Source organism: Haliaeetus albicilla, chromosome 15 (assembly GCF_947461875.1).
Source record: "Haliaeetus albicilla chromosome 15, bHalAlb1.1, whole genome shotgun sequence".
NCBI classification, from domain to species: Eukaryota; Metazoa; Chordata; class Aves; order Accipitriformes; family Accipitridae; genus Haliaeetus; species Haliaeetus albicilla.
In genome coordinates this window covers 6,050,124-6,065,054 of record NC_091497.1, presented here as the reverse complement: position 1 = coordinate 6,065,054, position 14,931 = coordinate 6,050,124, and the positions used below count along the sequence as shown (strand labels likewise).

General features: G+C 41.5%; 2 protein-coding genes across 6 annotated transcripts in view; both read right to left on the bottom strand.

The window, feature by feature from the left end:
• Positions 1–8,204, bottom strand: part of GGACT (gamma-glutamylamine cyclotransferase) — a 31,775-nt gene extending 23,571 nt beyond the window's left edge. Inside the window, exon 1 of one of the 3 annotated variants that reach the window (XM_069802392.1) lies at positions 8,099–8,204. The gene's annotated coding sequence lies outside the window, so the exon portion shown is untranslated. Of the gene's footprint in view, positions 1–7,539; positions 7,684–8,098 lie in introns of those variants that run through there. The other 2 variants (XM_069802395.1, XM_069802394.1) reach the window with 2 other exon arrangements.
• A 735-nt stretch (positions 8,205–8,939) lies between these two features.
• Positions 8,940–14,931, bottom strand: part of TMTC4 (transmembrane O-mannosyltransferase targeting cadherins 4) — a 60,689-nt gene continuing 54,697 nt past the window's right edge. Inside the window, exons 17-19 of one of the 3 annotated variants that reach the window (XM_069802385.1) lie at positions 14,587–14,656; positions 13,905–14,069; positions 8,940–10,968 (exon numbers count right to left, since the gene is read on the bottom strand). In XM_069802385.1, coding sequence (XP_069658486.1) covers positions 13,918–14,069; positions 14,587–14,656 — 222 coding nt within the window. In that variant the 3' untranslated portion in view covers positions 8,940–10,968; positions 13,905–13,917. Of the gene's footprint in view, positions 14,070–14,586; positions 14,657–14,931 lie in introns of all 3 variants that reach the window. The other 2 variants (XM_069802386.1, XM_069802384.1) reach the window with 2 other exon arrangements.

Sequence of the window (14,931 nt, the reverse complement as noted above, 5' to 3'; positions counted from 1 at the left end):
AGATATATTTTGACCTAAATTTCTTGATATTTCAACAAGATAAAGGTAAATATAAACAAGAATAGAAGGCAGAGGAAGAAACAGCCAGCCAGTACATCTCATTAAGAAGCCCCATACTAGAAAGATGAAAAAACACCAACAACCTCTTTACTCTCTTGACTGCACCTGTTTGTCTTCTCGAAGATGTTTTGTTTCTGCTAAGCAGGTTTCCTAAAGCTTCACATAACTACATAAATAATCACATTACCGAGAAATTTATTATGTCTGGAACCACAATCATGAAATAAGGCCCACTGCCTTAGGACAGTTTAATCAAAAGAAATAAATCATTAACCTAAAATATAATTTAAATCTCTTAAATGTTTATTTTCTTTTAAGCTCATTTTCTTTTGAATTTGACTCCTGTTAGAGATAACAGTTAGGAGAACAGGTTTCTATCTACAGAGTCCACAGAAGGCAGAGATTCTTCTTTCAGAGTCCTTCATATCACCTTCCCCAAAGACACTCTTCTTGACCAAAGTTCCTAAGCATATAACTTTGTGTTACTTTTCATGTTTGAAATGAACTTCAGAAAGCCTTAGTAAGATTTGGCCAGTGGCTGGATTCATATTCTGAAAGTTTTCACAGCCGGTATATTTGAACTACATCACAGCAAGCAGTGCTGCTTGGAGCAGGTTAGTGGTTTGATGTGTGAAACATCTATGTGTATGATAACTGTCCTGCTGGGATTTATTCCCTACGTAATTTTCAGCTAAGGCAAAATTAAGCCTGGGGCTCCATTCCATAAATTGTGTTGAAACATTTCTCTCATTCATATACTTTCTCAGTTATTTATACATTTTCCTAATATAGTGCAGGCTTAGCTCTGTGCAATCCCATCTAAATTTGATTTAGTTATTTTCCTGTGCCCACATCCAAACGTAATACTTCCCAAACAGTATCTCCACACCTCACAGGCAACACAAGACAAAGCAGTACTTAACGTTGTGCAAAGTGATGTAGTTTTAAAGCGTTCCTTCAAAGTACACATGCCACACTCCGTACATGTGCTGTACTCCATCCCCTTTCAGCGAAAATATTATGCAACATTGAGTTCAGTCTCGCTTACTCATTCTACAGAAAAATCTAAGTTTTGTTGGCTTCTCTAAGCTATATCTTCAAAGAAAATCAATAGCAATTGATATACACTCTTGAACATATTTAAAGGCTGACATTCACTCAAAGATTACATTTTCCACCTAGTAATCTCTAGTAATCTTTTCCCCTCACTTTTCTAATCTCTGTAGGGTTGTTGCATCCTCTTTAGAGATCTTCCTTTGCCTAGAATAAGTTTGGGCCTAAGCTGTTCTTCAGACCACAATCTCCCTTGAGCACCTGCAGTCAGGGGAATATGGAAACCTAATACCTATATCCTTCTTCTACTCCTGTCTATAAACCCAAGACCATCACATCTCACCTGACGACCATGGCAAGTAATTTTTTTTTTTCCATCCCTCATCTGATTATCTGTACCCAACTGCTATTGCTTAAAACTCCTTTCTTCAGTTGCCTCTAATTTTTCCACGCATATATTCTGATAACAGATCACCTCTGAACAAGTCCTATGGCAAGCTTAAATCTGATCTCGGCAATAAAAAATCTGAATCCATTAATTTTCTCTTCAATTTGTTACTATGGATGCTTATGTTATTAATCCCCTTCTCTAGCCTCCCAACGTTTCTCTTCCTTTTCCATGAGCTTTTCACAAAACCCATGAAGAATTCCCACTTTTCCCCAGACTGAAACACTGACAAGAACGTGCTGCCTCACTGTAGAACTATGTCCTCTCGGTCCAGGTGAGCTGGGTTGGGTAAATCCATACAAGAGAGCATATTCTGGCACTCGTTCCACGTATTGCCAGCATACAGCCCCATAACCCCTTGAGCACAGGAAAATAAATAGAGGCCAGAAGAATGTCATCACAAAAGAGAGGCAGGAGTTACATGGGAGGACGAGCAGAAGGCTGGTGCCTAGCAGCATGGAAATGGACTGCACAGGGAAGAGCAATCACACGGTGTCTTACAAACTGAAGTTAGGGAGATCTCAAAGAAGGGGCCAATATCCCTTCACTGGACACCTGTAAAGATGTTGACAGAGAACCAGTTACTTTACTGGGCAACACCTTCCAATCGCACTTCTGGACTTGCAAACCACTTGAGCCTGCAAGTTTGCCTTCTTGTGATACCAATTATTTTGTAACTTCTAGTTTAGGAATTGCAACTATAGCTCTTAAATCAATGATTAAACAGCCTTAATCACTTGCCTTCGATCTTGAAGTGCGTTCTATGTGCTACCAGAATCTAAAATGTTTTACTCCAGCACCTGCAGTGAATTGCAGGTCATGCAATTAGTTAAATTAGCTTAAAAAGGACAAAGACAACAAAAGAATTAAGAGTTAATTTAGAGGATAAAAAGAAAATTAAAGACAAGAGGATTACAGCTTCAAGTGGGGCCCTTTATGTACTTCGGCCTACCTACCTACCGTTTCCCTCTACATTAAAACAACTCATTATTTCTTCTAAGGATGCTATTAGCTAATGAAATTCTGTCATAGCCTTACTCTCATATCACAACTAACATGAATCCCCTGTTCATCATTAGGTCTAAATGTCATTCAAAACCACCACAATCACTAGTCTTCCAACACAAAACCAAAACAAGACCCTTATTTCTCACTCACTACTTAGTCTCACTTCCAGTATCATTTTTCTCAGCAATGTTTTGAAGAAAATTGGTTTATTTCTATTTTCCTTCTAGCTTTCAATATTACTGTATATGTGGACTGTGCCTCTCCTGATAGGAAATAATCTAACCTGTTACTTTTAATTTCTAGAGAAATTCACACATTCTGAGATCCAAGCAACAACAAAACTGTTATTTACAGAACTTACAGTGGATAGAATCCATAGGCATAATTAAAATTACATACTGATTTTAGTGCTAAAAGTCAGTGTCCATACTGTAGCCTGTTTAATAAGCAATTAAACAACAAACACTTGGGCTCGATGTAAAAGAATTCAGAAAGAATGCTGTTAATAACTTCTTATGAACCAGAGGATATTCACCTCACTTAACTTTAATTTCCTAAAGTTTAGAATCTAGGCTGGTCATTCAGGCTTCACCAGTTGATGTAAAGAGATATGAGCTGAATCTCTTGCCGCCAGCTACAAATGAAACCTGCGTTTCAAATGCAAGTCTGTCATCTAAAGAAGTAGATGAAAGACGGGGGCAGTGGTGAGGTACAAACCCACAGTTCTTATCAGTACTGTGTCAGTAGAAGCAATAAAACCTTAATTATTTAAAGTCGTGCACACAAGCTGGTCTGCCTACGAGAAGGCAAAATGTATTAAATGACTTATTTCACTAGATATGTACACAACTTTCAGTCCCTGTGATGCAGAAGGCAGCAGCAGAGGTACAGGTTGATACCCAGGACATGGAGAGATAAAAAGAGCAAAACTATAGCAAACTGAGTCCAGATCAAGAGCAAAAAATATTTCGGAGAAAAAGAGAAGTCTTCTATACTACCGTTCCAAAATACCATTTGAATTGTCCATGATACTGTTACCAGAAAGTAACATAGTGCCAACAATTAGTATTCCTGAGACTTGTGGAAAATATAAGTAACAGTGAGAGTTTCAGACCTGTGATGAGAAACGAACATCTACATCTCCTTCCCCACTAACAGGAAAGCTAAACCCTGACTATTGCTGAAGAGCCAGGACTCAGCTAAAAGTGCAGCACAGCAGTCAATATGATGCTGGCTGGGATCCCCGCTTCCTCTGACATCTCAATGATCTACCTTCCTCATCCTCACCTTAAGACTCATGAATACATCTTGCTGTACAAAGAAAGCAGCAAAGAAGGTGAGCACCCTGCACTGTATTAACAGGAGCACAACCAGCAGACCGAGGGAAGTGACGATCTACCTTTACTTGACGCTCATTAGACCACACCTACAACACTGCGTCCAGTTCCGGGCCCCCCAATACAAGGAAGATCTCGATCAACTGCAGTGAGTTCTGATGGTCATGGAGCAGGAATGCTTGCTCTGCGAAAAGATGCTCAGGAAACTGGGCCTGTTCAACTTGAGAAGAGATGGCTTTGGGGTGACCTAACAGCAGTCTTCCCACACCTGTGAGGAAGTTACCCAGAAAATGCAGCTAGGCTTTTCATAGTGGTGCACCTGGGAGTTGGAGAAGCAACAGGTATAAACCAAAGTAAGAGAAAGGCCCTGACTTGATTCAAGGAAAAGGGTTTTCATGATGCAGACAAACATCGAAGCAAGCTGCCCAGAGGGTTTGTGTAGTCTCTATCCCTGTAGGTTTTCAAGACACATTGGATAAAGCCTGGTCTGCCCACACAGGTGCTTTGAATAAGGAGGTTGGACTAGAGACTTCCCAGGTCCCTTCCAACCTGAATTATACTACAGTAAAAGTTGTGGGACTGTATCAGGCTAGACAAAATGAGTGGAGGGAAAGAAGAAAAATAGACTTGTAATTACTCTGGTGTTATTTGATAGCACATACATTTAAAATTGCAGTATTGTCCTGAGACAGATACTCTGGCACAGCTGAAGCCCTGCCCAGGTGGGATGATATCCCTCACAGCTGTAGCAGCAACACACAGCACTGGAAAAAGGCAATGCTTCAGGGAAGGGATTAGAAAAAAGCGATTCTATGTGGCCAAGAACTTCTGTCAGAACATCAGCAGTATGATGGTATCTCCGGCTGTTAGTGAAGGACATGAGCAATTACAGTCGAAACACTGCAGAGGGAGGTGGTTATACAGGTAATTCCAAAGGAAAAGAGGTCTTGTAAGACAGAGAAATCAGGAGTGACAGTGATACTCAATATGCTTTCCCAAGACGTTAAGAGCAAAACAGCTGACACGCTTAAAGAAATCACAATGGCCAAAAATCTTAATGTAAAGGGCATTCTTGAAAAACACTGTAATGGTAAATCAATAGAATATTGTATTATCCCGGTACGGTCTGTCCTTCTTTAGTGTTAATTGATTTTTGGAAGCGAGGAAGAGAGAGCTGTACCTGACATGGTCCATAAAGTGTAATTAAACTTTTGGAGTGAAAAAGAAAAGAAAAAGAAAATTCTAAATAGCTACAGATTTTCATTTAAGAACAGTGATCTACTACTGCTTGAATGGTTCTATTTTTTGAGAAAAAAAAAGGTATTAAGCACACTCTTTAGAGAGACAGAATGAAAAAGGTGTTACATCAGCAAACTCAGTGACATGACTACATCCATACATTTCCCCTGTCTCTTACTACATTATTTATGTAATACCCTCTCTATCAGAATGCTGCAAAAAATATTTTGAAAGATGGGAAAAAGAAAGGTAGCATCAGTTCATATAGAAAATGCATCCCATCATGGCACATGTTCTCTGCTTAAGCAGTTCATGTCACTTAAAACGTCATGCAAGTTTCACATTCAATCCTACTTAAATCAAGAGAATTACGAAAATTATTTGACCAGGTTCAAGTTCAAAGAGCATATGCTTTTAGAGCATTATAAACATACAAGACTTGAATAGGAATAGAAAAAGAGTACATTGCTCCAAAAAAGAGGTAACAAAAACTACAGTGAAATGAAGTGTATTTTTTGCTACGAACAGTAACTATTAATGCTGCTTATGATCACACAGAAAAATAATCCGGCTAATCCATCAGAGAGTAAAAGTGTACCAGAGCTAGTAGCAGAAGGCAAACGCCACAACATACCTCTGGAATTTATTATTCACTTCACAACGCCCTCATGACTGCACCTTTGTGCCTGTACCTACACTCACAAATTCAAAACATAGGGAAGGCAGTCACGTAAACCTCACTTCCCAAAATTTCCCCAAGAACAAACGCAACTATATGAACAACAGAACAGGCAAAAATCATGGTTACATCAGCAGCCAGATGAAAGTCATTTTCAAGAGGAAACTTCTTTTGAAATAGGTAGTTGGATTACTATTGGGAGTCATGAAAACATATAGACAGAGTCAGAGGAATGTTGGCTGGAAGGGACCTTTGAAGGTCACCTAGCCCAGCCTCCCCCTCAGAGCAGGGCTAAAGCCAACACTAGACGGCACTTTTTTCAAGTGAAGAGGCTGTGCTCAGCGTTAACAGTGGGTGGGAGAGACAGCAGGACGGCTGGTGCAAAACCAGGCCTGGTTTGTGCTCTGTACCCTCTGGAGGCACCTAGCTTTCCACGCCAAAAATCTGCTATGGAAAGCATAAACTGACATGATGATCCTTCCTAAAGGATAAAAAGCAGACACTGCAGTAAAGGAAGCATTCAAAGCAGTATTTCTACCCTGAATTGGTATGAGAAAACGATCAGCAAAAAACTGATCACACATACGAAGAAGTCACCAAAAGAAAAATTATAAGGAGCAGATGACATCCAACAACATGACACACTCTCTTCTGTGGCCAAGCAAAGCTTCATTCAATATTCCAGCGGTCTCAAAACAAACTCACGAACAAGCTCGAGGGAACTTGCTTGCAAAACTGATGCAGAACTCCACAGTAATTTGGAAAGTGAGGAGTGAACAGGCTGCAAGAACCCCAGCAAAATGAAGTATGACACACGTATTAAGTAGTTAATATTTGTCAGCAATAGGGTGCAGATTTTAAAACATCAGCAATGTATGGGAAGTCCGTTTTTTTTGTTTAACATGTTAATGCCCTGACAATTTGTGTTTTGAGATAGACTGTAACAGAGATATCTGTTCCGTTTAGCTTTTATTTACCGATGGCAACAGAATGCTGTTAACAGGCCGAGGTAAAAAGACGTGTTAGTTTTCATATGACTTTGATGGCTATGATGGAGCAAGGGCAGGAGATGAGTGCTAGCTGAGGATACATATGCTTTACAAACACAGGCTAGGTTTTTAAGGCTTTTCTCAGGGGGAGGGGAGAAGAAAGATGGAAATATGCCCATTTTTCATTCAGACATGCAAAATTTAAAGCCTCTCTTAATGGCCTGTGTCACACAATGAACAATTTTAACTGTCAAGAAATTGCTTTTCCAGGCTGACTGCCTGCTTAAACTAGTGTATATAAACCAAGCCCACTCTTCACACAGCCCTACACAAAACAACTTGGTCATGGAGATATTTATAGTTGTTCCTCTGTATGTTAAGCTCTAGGTAAGTTGCTACCTTGATATTTTCAAAGCATGGCAAAAGTTACAGAAATAGCAAATTAAAGGAAGCGCTGGAGCAAAAAATAAGGAAGTTAATTGTCTGGAGTTAACACAGGTTAAATGAGCCTTAACTCAAAAGCAAAAGGTTTACATAACTCTAAAATGGAAAAGGATACAGAAAAAGTAGTAAATTAAAAGATAGTGAAATGAAATCCTTAGGAGGATAAAAAAATAAAATAAAAAACCCCCAAACGATCTGGTCTAAACAACGCAGACAAAAAGATGACCGTTGTTTATCCTGTAAGGATACAGGTACCAGCTGTCACAGCTTCACCTACGATACCTGAACTATTTTCTTTCTGTTCTCCCTCCGGTTTAGACACCGGTTCTTCAAATCCACGTCACTAATCCTTACAGGGTAAAGCTCACTAAACCGCGTGTTTGGGTCACGACCAACACTTTTCCTCGGAGGACGCTCGAAGCACCTGGATACCAGAGGGCCCGCGGCGAGGCGGAGCCCCCTCACCTCACACCACCGCCGACCCACACACACCGGCCCCGCGGCCCACCGGCGGCTAAGACGGGGGTGGTGTGTGCGTGGGGGGGGGAGGCGGAACGCCGGCCAGAGCTCCTCGGAGGAGCCCCCAGCCGAACCCGCGGCTCTCCGGTAAAACGCAGCGCGGTCGCCCGCAGAACGCCTCAGACCAACGGCCGCCGCCGGGCGATGAGGGGGGAGGGGGCGCGCGGAGGGGGCACCGGCCGCTCGAACCGCGCGGGGCCGCCGCGTCACGTGGCGGCGAGGGCGGGCCGCGCCGCCCCGCCCCGGCGGCGCGGGTCCTAGCGCCTACCCCCCCACCCCACCCCACCCCCTTCGCGACCGCGGCACGTCCGGCCTCGCTCACCCGCCAGCGCTGCCGGTGTCTCCGCGCCTCCGCTTCCGCCTGCACCCGCCGCCGTCTGCCCGGGCCGGGGCGCCTCTCCGGGGAGTTAGGCGGAGGGGCGGGGCGGGGGCGGAGCCTCCCCTCAGCGCCCTCCCGCTCTCCTTTACCCCGGCGGCCGGGGAGGTCCGCGGAGGAAGGGGCCGGGGTCGTTCGCCCGAGCCGCCCCGGCTGCGGGAGGGACTTGCGGGGAGCCCGGCCAAAGCCCCCAGCGGCAGCCCCGGGGGGGCCTGGCGGCCGTAACGAACGCCCATGGAGCAACGCAACCCCGGGCAGCAAATCGGGCTTTTGGGGAACTTTTAAAGCTTTTAGAGAACTTTCCAAGTGCAGGGGTAGCAGTAAGATACCCTTACGCTCCAGTCTGTAGCCGGGTTATGGGGACAGCAAGTCATGTTTGGGTTTCGGTCCATCCTCCGTGACCCGCCAGCAAGTTGGAAGCCGGGTTGCCTCCACTATAAAACTGTTTATTAGCATTCAATAATTCTATTCCAGCTCTAAAGCAGGGTAAGAGTGCTCGGAGTTGGAGGCAGTAGCTCCTGCTTTTCGTTCTATAGTTTATTGGTTTAGAGGTTGAATTAACGAGTTAGGTATTCCATCACTTTCCTCAAGTGGCGCTTTTCTTTTTAGGCATACGCATTCAACATCGATATGCTTGTGCAGAATCAAGATTTTGAACTGTTACTCAAAGGGGAAGAATGCCTTCACACTACCAGTCTGCCACACCCGTTAGATTTTCTTCCTAGCTTATAGCAGAACCCTGAATAAAAAACTCACTGCAAAAATAACCACCATCATCACAATTAAAATCTATGCAAAAAGATAGCAAAATGCAGATTTATTACACGGCTCCATTACAAATGTATTTACTTCTTGCTCAGCTGAAAATAAACTGGAACGTACCATTGGCAATCTAAATGATTCAACGCTACATTAAAAAACTGTTCAACTCCGCAATCACAAGCTACCAATTTCAGTATCTGTAGGGATTTTTTTTCTAACAAAAATACTTATTTTAAAAAGCCCTGGACCACTCGACGTATCGTCACTGACACACACCGAACACCCATGCCACGACACCGCAGCTTTCTAATACGAAGGTCATTGGTCCTCCAGTGCCCAAGAGCCCACGCAGCTGCGTGCATCCTCTTCTTCTGAGCGGCTGTATGGTCCTTTTTCCTTAAAGCATCGGAGCCCAGTTGCTGTGTTTATAACATTACACCTACGTACAACCGCTTCGCATCATCGCGGGGCCCAGCACGCAGTCTGAAGTGGCCGTTACTAGTGGTACCTGCTGCCCGTGGTGGTACACGACAGACGTTTGGCTCCCCCAGCATTCACGTCACAGAAATCCAACCCTGTGATCTCACTTTTGTTTCTAGCAACTTTTAGTCTTTTTCCAGTTAACCATGCCCTCATAAACACGTACTTGATAAGAGACATACCAAGAGCTGTGGAAGGAAGCACTATGCAGTGAAAGGGCAAATCAAGAATCACGTGGGAATCTATAGGTAATGACAGGTATGTAAATGTACCTATGCTCACGTGAAATGTGGAACACAAGCAGGAGCCAGCAAATAAATATAAAGATATTTAAACTAAAAAACTCCCACCATATAGAAACAGGCTATGCTATCACACTTAACATTCTAACAGCTAGAGCTTGAAATAGCAACTTCAATTTAAGAAAAAAATCTCACCTTTGCAAATTTACAGTTGCTTTAGATTGCTTTTAAAACAAAGTGAAGGACTCCAAAAGTCAATTCAATACCAAGTTGTTACCAGTTATTCTGATCATAGACAAGCTAACAATGGATCAAATGACCTAACATTCTGTTTCTGTAGGCAGAGATTTGACATTTGGATGCTTTATCAGCCATATAAATTTAACTACCCGCAGAAACCAAAGCTCTTGTCTCATCCCACTCCCTCATCCAGCTACTATAACTCTCTGACTCTCAAGGCAAGTACCCACCAATTTGCTTCTATGCCAGTCTTTTAATATTCTTGGTGCAGATAACGTACAAGAATGATAGAGGAGTATGGGACCCGATTACTTGAACTGAAAGCAGCAGTGAGATTTTCTTCATATATATGAGCTGATCATCTTAGTTACCCTTTGAAGTTAGTGAAGAGGAATACCTGCTTCAAGTACATGATGCCTCACATCCTAAAGGTGCTTTCTTTAGGTGATGAATCGTGTTTCAGATTACCTTTTTTTCCCCCCAGTGACTATACAGAGAAGCTAGGACAAATAAGCTTAGATGCAGGTATCTCAGATATGAAGGAAAGAAGTTCCCAGTGAATAAGCGCAGTATTTTTAACAAACCATTCAAAAGTATTGAAGATTTTTATTTCTGGAGTGCTCATAAACACACACACGCAACCCACATCTCTAAAATTTAAATCCTAAGTATGAAATTAAGTAACAGGAAAATGCATGCACATGGCATTGGTCTAAACATGACAGAAATATACAGTTAGGGAACTCCCTTGGAAGTTTTTGGTGAAAAGAGACTGTCACCTGTAGCAGTCATTGTGAATATTTTTCTGACTCCATTCTGTGCATTGAATCATTCTGTAATTCTCTCCTCAGAACTGTATTGAACAAGCAATCTTTGAAAAAAAAAATGTATCCAGGTTTCTTAATTTCACTACGGAATCAAGCAGGCCATCTGATAAGCAGGAAACTTTAATCTTCTGTAATTAGCAATGGTAGAAAAGTAACGTGGGGAAAATATCCATCATGCTGGAAAGCCAGACAATGTTTGTAACAACAGTTACGTAAAAAAACACTTTTTCTTCACCTTTCTTTCTTCCAGGGTGGGTGTTCTGTACTATTGCAGGAGTCAGTTATGAGGTATGAAAAAACAAGCAAAAGGTTAACATTATAACCATTTTAATAAAACTCACTGTATTATTTGCACTCTCAAAGTATTTTGGAAAATAAAGTAAAAAAATATTTAACATTCTTGAAAGTCTTAAGGAATTTTTTATTAAAAAAGCTGTCTTGTTTGTTGCTTCTTTTGAACCCAATTCTGCCTCAACATTACGCTCAACATAAGTGTGTCCTTCTTATTACCATCATACAAGTAATCACATTGAATTTCTGTAGCACTGAAAATGATACAAAACAAATAAACCTTCACAAAATATATACAGGTAGCCAGAAAACTAATGAAGAAGTTATGTTGTCTGTATTGAAGAGTAAACACCATTTGCAAATACCAACAAAACATCCAATTTGTTGGCATGTCTCTTCCATCTAAGATTCTTGAGTAGGACAAACTGACTTCCACACAGGAATTCCTACAACAACTTTGGTTTATAATGACCTAGAGAGAATTCATACTCCATATATAGTATTGATCTAGTGGATTTCTGTAAAGCTAATATGGCAGGCAACAGGGAAAACGATGCATGTGAACTTCATGATGAGAATAATAATTTAAACTCAGTATGTCATATTCCAAATATACAGAAAAGACCTGATTATATTAAACACATTTATCTTCTGCTATAAACTAGCTCATCCAGCCAGATCCCAACTCTTTCATACCTCATGACTGACGTAGCTAAGTGTTCTCTATATCTGATGAATAATAGGCCATGTATGGAAAGCCTTAAAAAGTCTGCTGTTTGTACCGAAGGGTGTATCTATTTCAGCATGTTTCCGATACAAAAGTTGGTACTGACTAAACTATGCTGGTTATCAGAGGATGACTAGCCACACTGCTCCAGTGTTCTGCTGGATCAGTACAGATACTTATCAAAGAGCATGTTTATATCCTGCAAATATATTCAGTAACTAGTTTCTGAAGATTTTGTCCAGAAACCAGAAGAAATGGAAACAATTGCATCAACTTAGTACCCTATCAGAACTAATTTGTCCTGCTGAGAAAAAGGCTGTATTTGCAGGAGAGGAGCACTGCACTACCACAAATATGTGCCTCCGGTACCTCAATTAAAATCAGTATGGCAACACCCTATATATAATGTAGGCATATTAATTCATCCAAAGCCAAATTTGTGGACAGCACCACACTGCCACAGCCTTGCTGGCTAGATTTACAGTTATAGTCTGGCAAGAACATTACATTAAAGTAGCTGCACTACTTGTATTACCCAAACTAGCTTTGTCAGAGGATGCTTTGGTAGCTCTGGAGTATTGCAATGTGCTCTGTAGGCACACTTGGTTCTTGAAACAACTGTCATTTCCAAGCAAATTTATAATGTAAAAGTAGCCTCTTATAGGTTCAAAACATAGTATAGGTGTAGAAGGGTTACATGGTGGTCAGACGGCAAGGTCACGCAACATCCTGTCCTATGGCAGACATTCCCCCGACACGTTAAATGGTTACACATATAGATGAGTTGTGTATGGAGAACATTACACAATCTCCCATACGATAATCATTGGACAAATTAGGAAAGCTGCAAATACTGCACTGATCAATTGGGGGACGCAGTTAGAATAAAGGAATATGAAAAGAGAGGTAAAGTTCCTCAGTCTTCACATCCAATAGCAATCTTCCAATTTAAAAAAAACAAACACACAACAAAAAACCCCAACAAATAAATAGACATGTGACTACTTCCTGAAGCAGGAATGTAGATATTAGCACAAGAAAAACAACTCTGAACAGCCAGAGTCTAAACATGTATTAAAGCATAGCATATTTTGAAAAGTGACATTGTATCTGAATCATCCCACGTCAATGTGATCAGTTTATGCATTAACAGCTATGCTTATTTAACTGCCACTTCAGCAAACACATGAGCCACAGGAGACAAAGGTGAAGTTGAGTTCCTTCCAGTTAATACATGAACAGCCAAGGTCAGGTCCTCTGCCCAGTTACTTTTTCCACAGAAATTCTCTCCTTATTCACCAACAATATAGGAGCTGGAAGGTGTAATATCCTTAACCAGAAAGCACTGGAATGCCTGAGAACACAGGAATTAGCTCCTGTAGACACTACACTGTACTCAGACCACCGACCTGCTGCAGGAGCTAAAGCAATTCTGACTTGTTGCCCAAGTTGTCTATGGTAGATACGGCTGCCTGCAAGAACAGAAACTCTAGCTGACTCCTCTACCACCTCACACTTTTCCCTTTGCTGATTGCTAAAATCTCTGTCTTAGTCTAGGAGTATTTGCTCCACTCAAGCATACCTCAAGCAGTACACTGGCTGACAAACATATATGGTCAAATCCTTGTCCTCACTTACTCCTGTACAAATCTGACACCTCACAGGGTGGAGCCAGAAACAAGGACAAGGGCATAACCCAAATTACACAAGTAGACTGACGTGCTGCAGAGAATCCATTCTTCCACTGGCTCTGCAGGACGGGCAGTAGAAGGCAGTAATAAAACTGAAGTGGATAGATATTCTTCATACTTAAAAAGATCAGGATTTAAACAGGAAATTGCACTTTTTTAAGAATCACTTTCAGAAATAAAACTGCCTTCTGATACCCATCCTGCTACTAAAAAGTCAGATGAAGATATCAAATTACAAGTGAAAGCTGTGAAATTCCACCTGCATTGCTTTCATATACCTATAAAAATGTTCTAAGGGACTTTAAAAGCAGTTCAAGAGTAAAAATAAAATGAACCCTCAAGCTGAAATGTTGGGATCTGTGGGAGGGCATAATTGGACATTCAAGCGTGCAGTGCTGGTGGTGGTATTATTTTTGAGAAATAATGACTGAATCCTTTACATGGCCAAAAGTACCCATGTAACATTAATCGTAAACAGCATGCACGGACAACCTGAAAAGAAACATCAGGCACTGCCTTTCTTTTGCAATTGCTCCAGTTTTCGTCTTAAGAGGTTGTAGTTTTCCTTGGTCCCGGGTGCCATAGGATCAAGCTTCAGAGAGACTTCATAGTGCTTCTTTGCTAAGTCAAGATTTCCCCAGCGATGATAAAGCACAGCTGGAACATCAATAAGGAATTTCATTAGCAATATTGTTGAATAACATGCAATCTTGCCAATCACTTGGAAAACAACATTAAAGCATTTGTTTCCAGTGAGGGTCTCTTGCTGGCTGGTGGCACAGTAGCTGCTTGTTCTGTTGCCAAATGCAGGAGCAAAGCCTGGGAGCAGAACTGGCATGGGAATGATGAAGGAATGAATTACATTGCAGCCATAAATGGCAGCTCTTATCTGGTGAGCTCATTGCGGGTTACAAGCATAGCATAAATGAACCAATTTGCAGACACTGAAGTGCAGCTACCTCTGGGCTGGATTGTGCAGCCCTCTTGATCTGTCATATCATGTGACAGCTTTTCTGGTTTAGTGCCCTGTTCTTCTGGCTGGCAGTTTTTCTACCAAGTAAAATAGGAACCTGCCCAGCAGGAAGAAGGCTCAAAAGATTGCTTTTTCTTTTTACACACAATGAATTCGAAGCAAACAAACAATACAGCTGATAAGAGTTAGAAAGGCTCTTACCCAAATTACCATGATAACTGGCAGCATTTGGATTGGCTTTAATTGCCTTGAGGAACAAAGCTTCAGATTCCTGAATAATTTAGAAGAACAAGTCAACAGGACAGTCTACTCTTGCAGTATATAAAATAATGCAAAGCTTACCCACGATTGTAATTCAAACCCCTCCCAAATTATGCCATATCTATATGATACCACCATATATATATTCTAAGTCTGTGTGATCCTGTATCTCAGGTGGCTACAGCCTCCAGAAAACAGTAATAATGCTACAAATAATTGCCATGCTTTCACAGGCTGCTGTTATTTTAGCAGAGAGCTATTAAGCACTAGTGATGTTTGCAAAGT